We start from the raw sequence: 17,437 nt of genomic DNA on the forward strand, positions 1-17,437 counted from the left end.
TTAGGTGCTGAATCACCTTGGGCGTTCAGCTCACAACCCTCTGCCCGCTTCACCAGGAGCTTAGGGCAAGCCTAGCCACCCCACTCAGGCTTCTCAAACTAGACTAGAAGCAAAGAGTGGAAATACTCTTCTCCCATCTGTGTCTGTGTTTACAAATGAGACTCCCACACAACTCCTTTAATTAAATTGATCAGTTGACCATGGTGAGTGGCTACACTGAATCTTTTAACTTCTTATGAATTCATGATACAAGCAGTGTCTCTGCTTGACCATTAATTTAAATACTCATGCAAAATCTAGGATTACTTGATGCTTTTCTCTCTTTCATGCAGGCTTATAATGACCTTAAAGGCATTAACTCAATGTGAGGTCACAGAATTATTTTAGCTGCGGATCAGTTGCTTAATAACAGTTTTCTCAGAGCCGTGTAATCATGCAGGCTGTAAGGCTCAAGTAATTCTTTCATTTTCTGCCTACGTATTAATGGAAGTAACCGCTCCCGTGCACAAAAAGGAGAAATGAGTTAACGGGAGATTTTCAGTACTTGGGTTTACAGGGTTCAAAACATACAGAGAAGCATGTATCTGCAAAATTAATCAGCTATTTCTGAAACTGCTTTAGAACTCAAATGCTATTTGAAAGTCAAACATCAACATAGTCACCTCTTACATAGTACAAGCAGGATCTCACAGGATTTTACCACTAGTAATTAATGGCTTGTCTTTGACTGTATCTTAAGTCAATTAAATAAGTTTATAGGCTGCAGTAGGCAAAAGCTAATAGATATATTTTAGTCATAATTTTTAATAGATAAAAATTTAGTCTGATTATAAAGCGAACTTTCTCCTGATGAAATATTAAATGTTCCATAAGCAAAATATTTGATCTTGACATTACTGTGATGCTGCCTGTCTTTTTTAGTGTCAGAAATATTGATGATTTTAAATAGGACAATGCATGGGTAAAATGTTTTTAAAAAACTGCAAAACTAACAGAATGTGTTCCTGCCTCATAATAAACAATTGTTGAACGATGTTTATTAAAATTGGCTCTCAAGTGACAGTTAATAAATGCATAGTTCTATTATGCATGCTAAATTCAGCATTCTGAAAACTTAAAAGCAGATAGATCAAAACGACGGAGATAAAAAAGTCACAAGACAAAATACAGCAACACCAGTAAATGACAGGGAAATAATTCAGACTTAAAAATGACTTATTATTTAGTAACTTGTAACAACAATTTATAGAACTAAATTAGAGGCAAATCAGAGTCTTTCTGATGTTTTAGATATGCAGCTTCTCTCTAGTGCATATGGTTTGATCATACAGCAGAGGAATTCACATTACAAAGTCCCCTTCAAAAAAGCAAAAACCCCAGTTTCTCCCTGTTTCTGCTTCCAGGTTACACTTATTCATGGATAATGAATGAAGTAAAAGAAAGGGTACAATAAAATTCAATTATTGATCTATTTTAATTAAAGCCCCTAAACATATCTTCAGTACTTGGAGGAGTTAGACTTTGTATGTATGTGGTGCGTTTCTGTGTATGCTTCGTGTATGCCCAGACCATACCTGCACCGAACTGCAAATACTGGATTTAATGGGCTTTGTGTCCTTTAGTGTAACCACTCCATTTGCTCTTTGATGTGGCATAGGTTTGGTGTGATGCTGGAAAGAGTTGCTTTGACCATGTATTTCCACCTCTGTTTCTAAAAGGTGAAGGGCAAAACTTTTAATCAAGGAGCAGTTCATCTTTAATTATGAAAAATGTAATTAGGCATTATCACCTAATTGCTATTACTGATGGAGAAAGTCATATTTTCACAAGTAGTGACCCATGCTGTATTATCACTCTGCTGTTTACTGCATAATGAATCTGTATTTGTGTTTGGCAGCTAGCCAGCAAAAATGAAAAGGTAATCAACATGCTTCTCTGCAGTCCGGTCATCAAAGTCACCGGCTTCACAGATGAGTAAATAACAAAGTCAAGTTGTGATGTCCTAACAGAAACCCTTCTTTAGGAATAACTATATTTATCTCCTCTGTCAAGACATCAAATGATACTTGAAATAACCATATACAAAAAGCTTTGCAAAATAGATTAGAAGAACTGTGCTATACATCTGGTGTTGAGTTAAAAAACAGTTTAATGTCTCAAGGCACCACCACGGTAGTTTTATACCTGCAAGTAATCATCTAATACACTATTGTACAGTTAAGGTAATGTATTAATAAATAGCTTGTGCAATTTTGGGAAGCAATCTATAAAGGAATGTTAGATATACAGTAGGCACGTACTATAATATAAATAAAACCCAAAATTCCTAGAAAAAGCATGCTGAGCACCTTTTGGTATAGGTTGAGTTTCTTATTCTAAACACTACGTAAATCTTAACTTACAAAAGCTAAAACTGAAATCTTATAGTAACTGCTTATTTAAACTGATCTTCCTGGGTATTTGCCTCTATGTCACAGGATTACTCTTAGGGACAGAGGACTCTGGTACTGGCTGTAAAGGGCTATCTTGTTCATTCAGTTGTGCGTTCAAGTTTTCAGAAGTTAAGAGAGAAGAATTAAAAACTATTTCACTTAAGTCTGATTTTATGGATACGAGATGTGGTTCTTGAAAACTTAGTGGTTCTTCTACTAACACCTGTGTATTTTCTCGTGTCATTCCCATATCTGACGGTGACTTTCGCTTCATTCTTGTGTATGATTTGTCTAAATTCTCCATGCCTTGGTCAGTTTTCTGAAATCGCCCAAAGAACCAGATGAAGAAACCAAACAAAGCAAAAGCCAGCAAACTTGGAATAAAAGCCAGGCATTTGACATCAAGGCTAGAGCCCGTGAATCTGCTGTGCAAGAACATGTCTCCTTCGGCATAGGTCCGGTTGGTCAGTGGGTTAGTGTTATTGGATCTCCACTCCCAAGATAACTTAGTTCTATTGAGGTCTTTCAAGCTTTCTGAGTCTTTCACTGTGTAGATCTTCTGTCCAGGACCAATATATTGGCCATATTCATGAGGTTTGTAAAATATTTGGTTCTTCCACATATTCAGATCCAAGATCAAAACAAGGAAGATAATTCCATAGTTAAACCATTTGCCTGTTTGGAAAAAGGAAGTTGTGTTATCTGATATATCAAGTACAAATGCAGTCATATGTAAAAGCTACTCAGAGAAAAAACATCCTTTTTTTATTAATCTGTAAAGCAAAGTTGTAAGAAAATTTCCACCATAGTCAGATTTATGCTGAATATCCCCTAGCATTTCACAATTAGGCCTGGCCACATAACATAATAATTTTGTAATACAAGCACAGCAGTATACCAATTGAATTCACATTGCAGTTTGTTAGGTGACCTGTTGATTAGACCACTAGGTGATGTAGTATAGATCAATAAACCTAACAAAGCACTAATTCCAGGGCTTAAAAAATACTCACATAGAAATTGTCCATGAAAAGGCCATGTTTGATAGAGCTGTTCATATGCAAATCTACATGTCAGCATTAAGTGAAAGGACATTCACGGAGGAATGTTTCAGCTGGTGATGAATGGTATTCGACTATGCTGGAATCATATTTAAGTATGTTTCAAGTGAAAAAGAAAATGAACGTATCAGAGTATCTGTCAAATGACTTGTACCATTGGCTTGTAAAGAATAAATGGATTCCAGTTCTTGAAAGTCTGTTTGTTCAAATTGTACGACCAGAATGCTCCAGGGGGGTAAAGAGCATAACTCCTTGTATTTCAGCAATTGTGTTTAACGGTCCTCTTCAGTCTAGATTATACTTAGACTGAAAATGAACAAGAATGTTCATTCTTTTGTGCTATCGTCACTATTTAGAAATCAAACTGCACTGAAAAGACTTTGCAGCCAATCCTGTTCACATAATTCCTGAGTAACTCCTCTATCTTTTTTTCTGGGTGTTCATCAATATTATAACTGACCTGTTAAAGAAAATTACGGGTTTGGAAGATTATCACCACATTTCATAATATTTAAGTTTGTTAAATCAACACCAAGACACTGCTACAATATGAAATACAATAACAAACAATACAATCTAGCTTGACACTGTTTCCTGCGGATTTTTGCCCTGTATTTCGTGCGTTTCTCTCTCTCCATCAGAATAACCCTTGCTTCCCCATCATGCATGACCTTTCAATAGACAGAGACAGAATATATCTTGCATAGTGTGTGTTGATGGGCTGGCTGGGACACACACGTTCACTGATCAGTCGGTGGCTGTCAAACAGAATATAATGGCTGACTTCTTCCTGCTTTTTCCTCAGTTGGACACTAACTTAGATGATTCTCCTTTACCTAACCACCATGTCTTAGGACACAATGATAATGTCAGTATTTTTCAGATTCTGACCCTCTGAAAAATGTTTTTGAAACTGGCTCTGGGTTCAAAAGTTATTTGATGCTGAGTGTTGGATAGAAAGAGAGTGAGACCAACCCACACATGGCACATGATCACATAATTCTCATTTCCTTAGGAAAAGAAGCTAAACACAAATGACAATGAAACAAATATTAGAACCATTAGCTGTTTATCTATGGCCAGTTTGAAAGAAAACATGAATTACTGCATTCTAAACTTCCTTTCTCTGTTATGGTTGTTCACTTGGACACTTTTTAAAACAATAATTTGTCATCAAATACTACTCTGTGTTTCAAGCAGAAAGCAACCCCTTGCTGCATTGCCCTGAAGTTAATTCTTTAAGCTATATTCTTTTCCCAGGAAAATGCATCATAAGCCCATCCAAAAAACCCTTTCACTTTTTTTATTGGCTTCATCAAAATATTATCTGTGGCACTTTGTGTGTCTGCAGAGCCAAGACTTTCCAGAGAGATCTGCTAGACCCTAGGGATGGTAGGAAGGGGAAAAAAAAAAGACAACTGAAAGATCAAAATACAAAGCATAATGAAATGGGGACATTATTGAGATGGGCTTTATAAAGGACAAAACATACTGTTTGGTTTTCTTCCTTGTAGGTTTCAGGTACAACTGACAAAGGAAACGTAGACATCACAATGCTGAGCTATGACCTACCTCCTCGTTAGGCATGATGGCACCCAGTGGATTTCACAGCAATCACCTGTGTGACCACATTGTCCTAAATGTGACATGTGTAGAGAAGGCCACCTAAGGAGTAAGATGTGAGCTGGCAGCCTGCTGCTGGTGAAGAAGTTGACTAAGCAGCTAGCAGAAAACACTAGAAATGCTGAATAGAGGTAGCCAAGTACTTGATCTCAGGCTTCATGTAGTATCTATCCTACACTGTGGTTTCGTAATTGTGAATCTCTTCTAAGATGGATCTGTCTGAAAAAGGCTCCACCACTCTTACATTAAGAGTTTGAGTGCTCCCCTGATCTAAGAAAGAGACGCATTTCAATGATTCCTGTTTCATAAAAAGCATGAACTTGAAACTCCCTCACTCAGCTCCTAGTCAGAGTGAGGCAGGCAGGAGCACAGCCCTAAGCTCTGCTTTTGGGATCGCTGGGTCCATGTGGACTATAAAGGGATGCAGACACCCCAGTTAACTAAGGTGAATCGCAACCGGTATGTCTTAAGTGGCAGCTAATTGCCCGAGACCTGCCTCAGTTCTACAGTGGATCATCTCAAAACTCCTTAAATTTCTCATTTCTAGACAATTTTTCCATCCTCTGCATTACTGTCATGCTCGATGAGCTCGATGATTTTTCCTTTCTTTTAAAAACCGTTGTCACCAGAACCAAACACTGTATATGAGTAAGTCTCACTATAACCATATATGAACACAATGACATTTTCCTACTCCTACTCAGTATTCCCTGTAGCCAAGGGCTGTGTTAATCTCCTTAGACACAAAATGACTGGGAGTTAGTGCTGTCTTGGTTACTTACAGAAAGTATTTGCCTCTTTCTAGAATACAGTGTCCTGTGCTGTTTATTCCTCTCCCAAGACATGTACTTTACTGCTGTCCTAGCCAAATAAACCCAGTTTATCAACTGAAGCGGACTGAACCAAGCAGCCTGACAATCTCCACTCACAAACATCTATTTGATGATAATTCCTCATAACAAGTACTTTCTGAGACTTATTATAGTGACCAACCTTTAACATTATGCACATGCATAATCTAGGTATATGGAATGATTGTCTATTGCAACTTAATTTTAGCATAATGGTTTTTATAGCAAACTTTAAGTCATTTATGAAGCTTATAAAGGAAATAAGCTAGGTAAATTAGAAGTCACTCTTGACATCTCACCTTACGCATAAACAAGCTCAAGCTTATAGTTTTTCAAAGAGACAGAATAAATATATTATGAAGCTATAGATAGTCATTTTCTTTTATATATATATCCATCATCTCTTTTATGGTGCTTCAAATTTCATTACAGATGAAAAGTGGTACAGCAAAATAGAGTCCCACACTATGAAGTGATTTCATTTGTCTCTTAACCAGTTTCTGCAGGGTCAGTACCACTATTGCTCTAGGACTGGTTCTACTCCAGAGAGGTCTGTGTGGCCAAGAATACTGGCCTTCACCGGGCACCATTTACCACTTCTTGGACCAGGTGGATTTTTCATAGACAAGGTTTGAAATGGCAGGATGTAGTAAGATCAGCTCTCAAGACTGGAAGGCTAGTCAATCATTTCATCAAACTGCAAAGAATTATACCCAGACTTTTCAATGAAGTTACAATGAAGAAAAGCAGGTGGTAAAATAGGCTGTGTCATTCAGCCATGCAATATCTAAGACCAGGCTGATAATTGGCTTTTACAGCGCTGACATCCTTAATGCTACACATGACATATGGAGAGTCAGAAATCGGGTTTGGTGAATTTGGAAATGTGGTGCAATATTGAAATCTCGTGTGATAAAGATTCCCAAAAAGAAAAAATTGGATGTAGCTAGCTAAGAGCATGCACTGGGTGTCCTTGTGAGGCTGTGGTGCAAAATGTGAAACCTTTTTCTAGCCTTTGTGGTCTACAAGCCACTATTTGGGGATGAAAACTCAAGCTGTTTTCTGAGAAAGCATGGCTGTTTTATCCTCATGGCTAGGGCACTGACCAGAAGGGACGCCTTAACCCTAGAACAATCTGCACTTACAGCCGTTTGGACCTGCATTGTAGACCATGCTCGGAACACCAGCCTATACAGGACCCTGCTTAGAAATGCTTTCCCCTCACCACTGAAGCTGAACAACTGTGCACTGCACATGAATGCCAGGGGCCTTCTCATGGTGAAAGAGGTATGGATTTTTCTTTTTCCTTTTTCCATAAAGGCACCTATTTTCACCAGCTGAACAAGATATTTGGGCAGTGGTCATTTTTAAAGAGGCTGATAAGGTCTATGAGAGGTTCAGCAACCAGTCCACAATCCCATATGCAGCTGATTTACTGGGAAATTAAGGCAGATCCTGCAGGTCCAAATATTCCAAGCCAGCTGCTGATTCTGGAGCATTTTATCGGTGTATGTCCACTCTGTAACAGAACAGTCATGTCCTAAAAAAGAGATCTTGCATAGAAGCCAGTCCTCAGCATCCCTCCTGAGGTCAAGAGGAAATGTGAAAATTCCACTTATTAAGGCTAGACTCAAGCAGCTTCAACTGCAGCCTGGGGCTAGTGTAGGAAACATTGACTTTAGACTCTCAATTGCAATTTGTGTCTAAAAGCATGCAGACACCCCTGTAAAACTTTCAGGTATCTTCGAAACATTCTCCATATCTTCTGTCATGTTAAGTGTGATTAGCTAGACACATGCATGCAGACCACTCACAGCTGAACTAAGCCACAAATCCTCTGCATGTTTTTCACATCTGTGTGCATGGACACAGATTGTTTTTACCTCTAACCTTTCTATTTTTGCCCATGGGCTCCCTCAGGCTTCCCGGTGTAGGCAATGCTTGGCCTGAAGATTGGCACACTTTCGGTTTAACTCCTCAAGCCAGCCATGCTAGGCACTTGGCAGCCATGAAGATGATGATTTCTCCTTTGGGTGGAAGGGCACTCTGGCTAGATCAGCACTCAGAAACATGTTTATAAACAGCCAGAAAAATCTCCCATCTGTCGTGATGCAGGTAAGAAGAATCAAGAAACAATCTGAAGGAACAAAATTTACTTTTAAGTTTTACAAATTTCCCTGGGTATTATAGAAACTAGGATAGACTATATATTTTCATAAACAGCAGCCCAAGAAGGAAAACACACACTTTGTAATGAACCATCTGTCAAGGGAAATCCAGATGCCTTAAGCAGATGCAGGAATTCAAGTTATTTTTGATGTTCATAGATAAAAGCAGGTATCAAAACAGGATAAAAATATTTAATACTGAGTAGATGCTTGCTAGTTGTTCCTAGATGCAAAGAAACTTGAGGAAAATGAGGTATTCAGTTACCAGTAAAAATAAGATATGCTTTTGGTAGCAAATTTAAAATTACACCCAAGCATATCAGCTACAGGCTGCAGATGTTAATTCAATATTACTGCCAACTTACAACGTTCAGAAACCACGAGTGACGCTTAAGAAAGCATGATATTAGTTTAAAGTAACAAGATGTGTTAAAAATAATACACTTAAGTACGGTTTTATTTATTTGCCTTTTTAGACATGGAGTTATGCAGAAGCAACATTTCATTTTTTTTTTCTCTGTAATCATGAGCTTTATTTTACGAAAGCTGAAATTCTCATGTAGTCACTGAATTCAGGAGCTAAGACTTTAAGACAAAATAGCCAACAAAAAAAAAGAAAAGAAAAGAAACCGTCTTAAGACTTGTGATAAAATCAGAAGAGATGGCAACACAGATGATGTAACTGAAATCCTTCATCTGTACAGAACTGGTGTGAAGCCATTAAGCACACACCAACAGAAAGGTGATTTAAAATCCTTTACTCCTCTGAATGTCCTTTCACTTAGAGCTGCTTCTTTGTGGGACTGTTGCTCATTAGAGCAACACAGCACCAAGTAAGGCTGCTCAGAGAAGTCCTAGGGCTGCTCTTATTTATATCAATCAACAGTGACCAAAACAGACTGTAAAAGAACTTATGAAGAATAAAAGTTGCCAGGAAAAAGATGGCAAATGTTATTTCAGCCATACTTGCTTTCTTCTTGCTATCTGGGAGAAATGGTTTTCCAGTTTCTACACATCAAGGCACAGGTCATAGATTTACAGCCTGACTTTATCCCTATAGCAAGTACTAAAATAAATTATACTCAGGCCTTGAATTTTCCTGCTTGCTACTAAAAAGAAGACCTATGGTTAAATTTAACATCCTGGATCCCATATATTAAACCGGGCTTCCTGCCCCTATCAGTGTCCTACACCCATGGCACCTGCTGCAGTTGCATTCATGTGCATCACTCTCTACACTCATTTTAGATTGGATTACATTCATCTTGTTATACATATATTCAACCACTTCTTTCTTTCTTTTATTAGCTCCTTGATTTGAGTAGAAAATTACAAGTATCTACACATCCACGCAGTAACTAGAGCTTGAAAATGATCCAAGATGATACCCTAACCTAAGACAAGAACTGATGGCAAGAACAGATGGCTCAAGCAAAACTTACCCAAAGGGAGGTTCTTGTGCCATGTGTTATGGCTGTTTATTAGATCTCCTAAAGGGTGGTGTAGCACCGAGATAAAATAGGCACTCAGTAGATGGAGTACGTGATGTGCAGTCAAATGGATTGATTTGTCTAGCGAATCTAATAAATGGATCTTGTTAATGCTGAGCAGGGAAAAATATTCCTCAGCTCCTATTCATTAGCTCATCCTCATTAAAAGAACGCCTTCTCGCCAGAAAATCAGAAAGGCCTCCAGTCCTCTGCAGAAGACTCTAAAATGCATAAATATTGGTTTCTCTGGGTTGGTCTGTTTTCAAACAGCAGCACTGCTAGCAGTTGTATTTCTGATCCCTAATTTATGTTCTTGCTGTTGCTTATTCTTTGCTCTTCCCTGATTACCATCAATATTCCTGTCTCTTCTACAATGCAAAATTGTTTTTTGCTCCTCAGTCCCTCTTCTACCACACATTATTTTTCACCTACATTAATTATACCCTGAGTTTCTATATCTGATGGCACAGCCCACCCTACCATGCCTCAGTCATTGCTCATGCTCCTCTGTGCACCCACTCCACTACTTCTTATACAATGGAATAACTGCAGGGCATCTGGGAGCCTTGTGAACTGAGCCCCTCCAAATTAATCCTCTAGTCTTGAGGAGCAGAAAAAAATCTTTTTCACTATCCCTGAATACCATGCCTATAATTCACATCAAACGTTTATACTCTTTTTTTTCCTCTTCTTTCCCTTTTTGCTCACCTGGGAGAGAAAAATGTGTTAAACATATGCATCCCATCTTCTCTCACCCTATGCCTTCTAGTCACTGACCATGAGATCATTTACTTCATCCTGTTCCATAAACCACTAGTGGCTCAATCGGTCTCACTCAGACGTGCCCCAGCCCTTCTTTCTTCTTGCTGTCTGTCTGTTCCCTCTCAGTTTTCCAGCAGGGCACCTACATCCAAATTTGAAAAACTTCCTGTCTCTTCATCTGTACTTCTGACTGGCCCATTTGCCTTCCCTCATTCAATAGCCAGCAGGTAACTTCTGCACTCCTTTTCTCTTATTTTTCTGGTTTTTAATCTGATCACTCAGTTTTCTACCTTCATTGCTGAAAATGCCTTTTCTGAGGCCTCATTCAGCCTGTCCCAACTGAGTCCTGGGTTCATCATTCTTTCCTCCTCAGCACATTTTCTTCCCTTGGTTTTTGCTGCCTGGTGTGCTTGTGACTCACCTGCTAGCTCTTGGCCTTGTCTTTGTATCATCTCTGAACGCTCCTTTTGTCCCTGCTCTGCAGGATTTTCATATGGCTGTGTCACTGGATGCCCTCGTCTATCTTACTCCTGTACGGTATCATGTTTATATTAGCAGTTAAAGACCCCTGTCAATTCACACCTGCATTCTTTTGCGATCCATTATTATCCAATTCTTCCCATTGTAAAGAAAGGAGCTATGTTCCTTCCCCATAGCTTGAAGGTAAACCCAAAATATTTATCCCTATTTAACCTTCTTCTCTTTTTCACTCCCTACTGTTATTAAAATACTGTTTCACAGTATGCAAGGATCAGGTACTTTGTATCTATGTGTACCATCCATTTGAATAACTGCAATTCTATTTTATTTGAGGTTATTTAACTGTCTGCTTCTGGTTAGATGACTGATGGAAGTATGGTTATGCGTGGCCTTTGCCAGATGAAAATGACCAAAGTTATGAAAAGATATTAGCATAAATCACAGCAAAGGCATCTGAAAGCGTAAGAGATTTGAAAATGAAATAAGCCTCTAATTCCCCTGGAGAGCAATTTTAGATAAAAGATCTCTGAAGCTACATTAGGTATTACTTAGTGTCACAAGAAGTTGCTGAAATTCATGAAAAACAGCAGGTCTCTGATTCATAAGATAGAAGTTCCTCATTTCCCTGAGATATATGGATATATGGATGATATGGATATGGACAGATAAACAGGAAAATAGTAATCTGGGACACACACACATGAAAAGTCTGTGGTTAAGAACACGTTAGCACACACTTAGGACACAGAAGCAGTTCACTGTGTGACTGCCACAACCTGTAAGATTACATACCTGTTATATGTATGTGATATTCCTCTTTGAAGATCTTTTGGAAATAAGGTACTTTGAACTGCATGTGTGCAGATGGCAAGCCTGGAAGATTCACTTCAACATCACCCATAAAATGTGGAAACTCCCAGTCCTGTTTAAAAAGAGAAAAGTAAGAGCCTAAATATAAGCTTTCACAGTATATTTTTGCCCTTTAAAATGGCTTAAATTAATAAAAGGGAAAGGTTCTATTTTTAAGCCTCCCATTATTGGGTTCTCTTACTTTAAGTTTGACTGAACCACTTGAAATAGAATGCCTTGTTTTTATTAGATATTACAGTATGATTTTTACTTCAGCTCCATGTAATTATGTGTTTAAAAGTTCATTTCAGAATGACAATATTGAACCCACTGTACCAGCTGACAGTGCAAAATAGTCGAAGCATATGAATACCTGTATAGCAACCTTGCAATACCTGTTACAGCTTCTGTTACTAATTTGGCAAACAGTTTACATGTAAGAAATTGGCAAAGAAGGCCCGACCCTTTCAAACATTCCATATATCTATATTCTACTCATTCAACTTGTAGGGTGTTTTCTATATTTGGCCTTAATACACCTAAATAAACACTCCCTGCAAGCGCAGGCCCTTCAGCATAATCTGCCTGAATCAATCCAAGCACAGTTTTCTCCACTGCTGTATTTCAGCTGACAAAGTAATGCTGGAAATGTAGAAGCTCTTACCGACCATTATGTGTATTTGGTAGCATGTGGTCACCCAGCTGAGGGGGAGCTGCGTTTAAAGGAATTTTTCGCTTGGTTATCTGCACCCACCATCAGTCACTCAAAAATGGGTGTAATAGCATGGCTCATTAGAGCCCAGACTGAACGTCTAGCGATAGGGCTAGAATCAGCACGATTACTGCCGGAGTGGTTACTCTGTGCGCCGCAGGCTGTTGGTGAGGTGCTGTTAAAAACATACTGGCCCCGTTCCCATGTATACCCCTGGATTTGAATCCCACCAGTTAGTGCAACAAGCACTTGAATTACTAGAAGTAAGATAAAGGAATCTGAAATGTGAGGAGCTCTGTGAATGACTTGTGCTTCCTTCATATGAAAACCATTCTAGCTCAGCCATCTCCCCAACAGAACCAATTCCTTTTATTTATATTTTTTTTTCTAGTTTTATAAGGCTAGAAAGTTTCCTACCAGGGTAATGGAAAAAAAAAAAAAAAAAAAGATTAAAAACTAAGAATCATCTCTGAAAGATAAATCACTATATATAACTAAACTTCCAAGAATTGCTAAGCACTCCAACATTTTCTACAGTGGAAGGGAAATGGAAGAGTTTTATCAGCATGGAATAGCAGGGCCCAAACACTAACAGCGGCTGATTTGAGCCAACTCTTTGTGACACGGAGTTAAATGGATTAACAGGCGTACAAGCAAGGAGAAAACCTGGCCCTCTGTACCTGGTTCTCAATGTTCACAGTGATATAGAAAGTGCCAATTTACAGATGCAGAAGATAAGAGAAATAAGGATGCTCTCCTTTTGCCTTATCACTAACGCAACGCATGCGCTCCTGGTCACGAGGTATGGCAATAACTGCCCTGCTGCACAATCCCTTACGCTGCATCTGCGACCATCCCCGTGCAGGCGGTAGACATTAAAAAAGTTCCCAAAAATAAAAATTTTATGAGTGCACACTCTCAGTTCACAGTATCTAATATACATCTCTGGACTGGTGTCTCACGTTAAGTCATGCATACTCTCACCCAGGAATAAATAGGAAGAAATACATTGCATATTCCTGAAGATAAACAAACGGAGAGCTGTGGACTCTGCATTAGAAATAAGTAAACATGGGACTATGGATCCGACCTCTTGCTCTTGCCTTGCCCCAGTGCTCCTCCCTGTACCTTTTGCTGATTTACAGGTAAAATTCCACCATACAGAATTTTGTATTGGACTGTGTCTTTGCATTTGAGTTTTATGAAAAAGTTCACCATTTTTTCTGATCTGTATGAATATTACCTGGTAATGAGTAACTAGAACGCCAGCTCTGTCAGATGTGCAATTTACTGTATCATTAGTCTCAGCAAACAATTGCTGAGACTGGAAAATATTTCATAAAACAAAAGCAAACCAGAGAGATCCAACCCCAACAGTGTGTTACTGATTACTTTATAACAGACAGGTGAGTGGAGAGCCCATTAGAAAAACACCTATTTGACACCCCAAGCTACAGCTACCTTTCATGTGCCCATTATTTCACATTTTCTACATGTATACCCCATACTTTATGAAGCATGCCTAAATTGTATCATGGCCTCTGTTACCCCATAGCCCCATAATATGGTATTGCCATTGCCAGAGAGATGGGCACAGGCTGGCACTGGAGACCTCACAGCTATAAGCAACTCCCCAGTGCTCAGCTAAAGAAATGCAGATCTGGGGCTGGACAAAACTGCTTGTAGGAGTAATGAGGAGAACAAAGAAGTATCTAACACACATGAAAGGCACTGTGTATAGTAAACGCATCTGTAATGTGGAGCTTCAGATCAGTGAAGAAACAGCAAGGTCTAAAAGTGTGTTAGCAAATGTAAAAATGCCCCCAGGTAAATCCTAGAGCGAGGAAAAAGAAACCCTCACGATGAACATCACATCCAATGATGCACTGTAATGCCCCCACTGACCCCCACCAGGCTGAAATGGCCGATTTCAGGACCCGCAGGAGCAAGGGGAAGGCAGACAAAAACACCAGGAAAAGCGGTAGAAGCCAAGAAGTGGGTGTATAACAATTTTGACATTATTATTATTATTACTGAAAGTTTTTTCCGCACAGCAGTGTTATTTTCTGCAATAATTAGACCTGAACTAGTAATGACCCTCGGATTACACTGTTAAAATTTAAACGATACTAATAATAAATTCTTGGCTTTATCTATAAGGTGTTTCTTCTTCACCCATAAAATAATGTTTTCTAAGAAAGTGTTGTCCAAAATCTTTTGACTCTGTTATCATTTTTTTTTCCTTACTGACAAGCAAAAGACAACTTAATTTCAGCAATTTCCAGCAAACCATTTTTCCAATAAATTCAAGGTGCCTAGTAGGAATAACCTACCTTATTTATTAATGGGTACACTAATAGTGCAAATGTACAAGGCCCTAAATCTAACTGCTTCCCTCTCTGGAATACAGCTCAGGTCTGCATCACGCTTCATACACGGTATTTTCTCTCCATGGTCTCTGATATCAGTCTGTGCTCACCTCTGGGACACGAGTGACATACTCTATGTTCTTTAAGTTCTCAGCTCATAATTATGCAAAATTCACTTGATCAGCTTTAGTCCTCATTGCTGAGGTGCCTGTACTCTGCCATATCTGGGATCTCATTAGGAACTGGGCCCAAGATACCATACTTAGAATGTATCTCTACTTGCAGAGTCTGAAAAAGAAAGCCATACAACCATCTTGTTAGCTCATAGTCGTGTCTCTCATACTGCATGAGCAGATTGTTTCTTCTTTAAGTCCATCAGCATCAAATTTCTAATATTCATCTACTGGAGTGGTTTCCAAACCTGGGGGGTCTGCAGCATACCTCTATGCAGTTTATGAAGAAGAAACCAACCCAGAACCAGCAGGCTTAAATCAGCTGCACAGAGGTCTCTAACCTCACCAGCAAGTTTTGTGGGATGTGGAAATTAAATTAGGTTATTGTCTCATTTCACTCTAGTCATGAGGAAAGGGCAGCCAGAGGATGAACTTAAAATCACTGAGGGGTTCATCCTAGTGTTGCAATGGGCAAAGGGAGCACCTCTGGTTTCCATCAGCTACCTCAGTAGACTCAGAAGCACAGACAAAACTGGATGTTGCAAAAGAGGAGATCATGGTATTCTGATTTTCTCCTCTTTGCTTCTAGTTCTCCACACCAAACAAATGCACACACTCTCTGCTGCAATGCAAGGTATTGGCTTAAGACCCTACAGCAGAGCTGGCAGCACTGATTTGGTATCTCTTTAAGTAAAGATATTTTCAGCAATGGTAAATCAGCATTAAAGCCACACTTTCTGATATGACCTGGCCCTCCTCTGCTATCACCTGAGGAAAAGAGAAGGCATTGCCTGGGTTAGCCCTGTCCTAACCCTGAGCCAGGACAGATGGAGCTGCCCTGGGTCCTCTGGCTGGCTGCTGGCAAGGCAGCTGGCTGGCTGCAGGGTTGCTCCTTGCTGCTGGGTGTTTTTTTATTGCAGGCTCTGGGCCGTGTCTCCCAACCCCAGAGGACCAGGACCAGGTGCTGGCAGCATTCAGCAAGGATCATAAGCTGTCTGGGAGGGCGACGGTAGCCCTCAGCAGATCGCATCCCATGCTTCATGCACACACAGCCCCACATCCCTCAGCCACCAGCCCCTTTTCCACCCAGGGAAAACAGCCACAGAGAAGGTGGGACTGGGGTTAAAAACAAGTAATGATTAACGGTCAGCAAATGTGCCTCATTTTCATCTCTCCTCCAGTCTGAATGTAGCACATAGGGTGTTTGGTACACATTAAATATGAAAAAACACTTAAAATAATATAAACACTGTTCAGATATACTCACGAAAGGACAAATGCACACTGAATAGTTGTCCTTTAAGTAGTGATGATATATGCTATATTTAATTCTAGGAACACATTTGTATTTTAAACCCCTTGGAATAATAAATAAACAAAAATAAGAGAAGGAACTGAGAAAATGCATATATATGAATGTATATATGTGTGCTTGTTCCAAAAACTGCCTATAGCAATTTTTTACTGAATTTATTATAATTCTTTTAACTTATAAGGTAGAAGACTTGCATTTTCAGGTATCTTTGCATCTCTTAGATAGCTTTGTTTCAACTGTTAGAAAACGGCAAACAGGCAGACAGCTGGAGAAAGTTTAATAAGAGGCAACAGCTATATATTTTTGCAAGTGTTTGAAGTAAGAAACGAACAGCTGGGATTCAGAGGCAAAGGCCTGACTCCTCTGTGGTTCTCTCTAACTTCACTGCAGTGCTGCAGCTTGCAGTGATTTCTGCAGCTGAGATCTCTGCAGCTGTGAGCTGCTAAAGTACAAACATCATTTTAATATTTCATTCAAACATTCATAAGAAGGGAAGTCAGCAGCCATGACTAGAACTCACTTTCATGCCTGTGAGATCAAATCTTCCGCTCAGTTTCTGGCCTTCTGTTCTTTGCCAATGCCTTATTTAAATAGGAAGAAAGTTTGATACGCATTGCAGTTTTTAGCCCTCATTAAATGAAAAAATATGCCTCTACTCTTAATATTACCACCTGTATACTTGTATGGCTTCAGTGGGGCTACTTAGCTCCCACAGTGAAAGATCACACATTATTCTTCAAAAGACCTCCTGCCTCAGGTTGGTACTATCGGCGCTAATCTATTCATAGTTTGCAAGTCCAGAAAGTTTTATTTGATCTGCTCTTCTGTTTTGGCTTCACCTGCCTGGATTGTTATTGGCAATAACAATCACAAAACCCCATCAGGAACTGTGGCACAAAGTCCCTGATTGCAGCTGCAGCTACACCTTTTATCTCTTAGTCTTGATTTAAAGAATTCAAAATATGGAAATTCCACTGTTAGCAGTGGAGTAACAACTTCAGTTGAGCTCCAAGCTGCTGAGACAGAAGACTGAAGACAGCTTCCAGGACCAGACATGGGTATAGAAAGGCTATCCCTGCACTATATAGCAATGTAAGGCATGGGCATATCCGCAGCCTTGCTGCTGTTCTCCATCATCTCTGTGCTCTTTCC

General features: G+C 39.4%; 1 protein-coding gene across 1 annotated transcript in view; it reads right to left on the reverse strand.

Moving 5' to 3' along the window:
• Positions 1 to 2,466: 2,466 nt before the first annotated feature.
• TMEM117 (transmembrane protein 117) overlaps positions 2,467 to 17,437 on the reverse strand; it is a 222,694-nt gene continuing 207,723 nt past the window's right edge. The window contains exons 6-7 of the mRNA XM_009642245.2: positions 11,660 to 11,789; positions 2,467 to 3,107 (exon numbers count right to left, since the gene is read on the reverse strand). Coding sequence (XP_009640540.1) covers positions 2,467 to 3,107; positions 11,660 to 11,789 — 771 coding nt within the window. The remainder of the gene's footprint in view (positions 3,108 to 11,659; positions 11,790 to 17,437) is intronic.

The sequence above is a fragment of the Egretta garzetta genome, unplaced genomic scaffold (genome assembly GCF_000687185.1).
Source record: "Egretta garzetta isolate BGI_Z169 unplaced genomic scaffold, ASM68718v1 scaffold420, whole genome shotgun sequence".
Taxonomy (NCBI): Eukaryota; Metazoa; Chordata; class Aves; order Pelecaniformes; family Ardeidae; genus Egretta; species Egretta garzetta.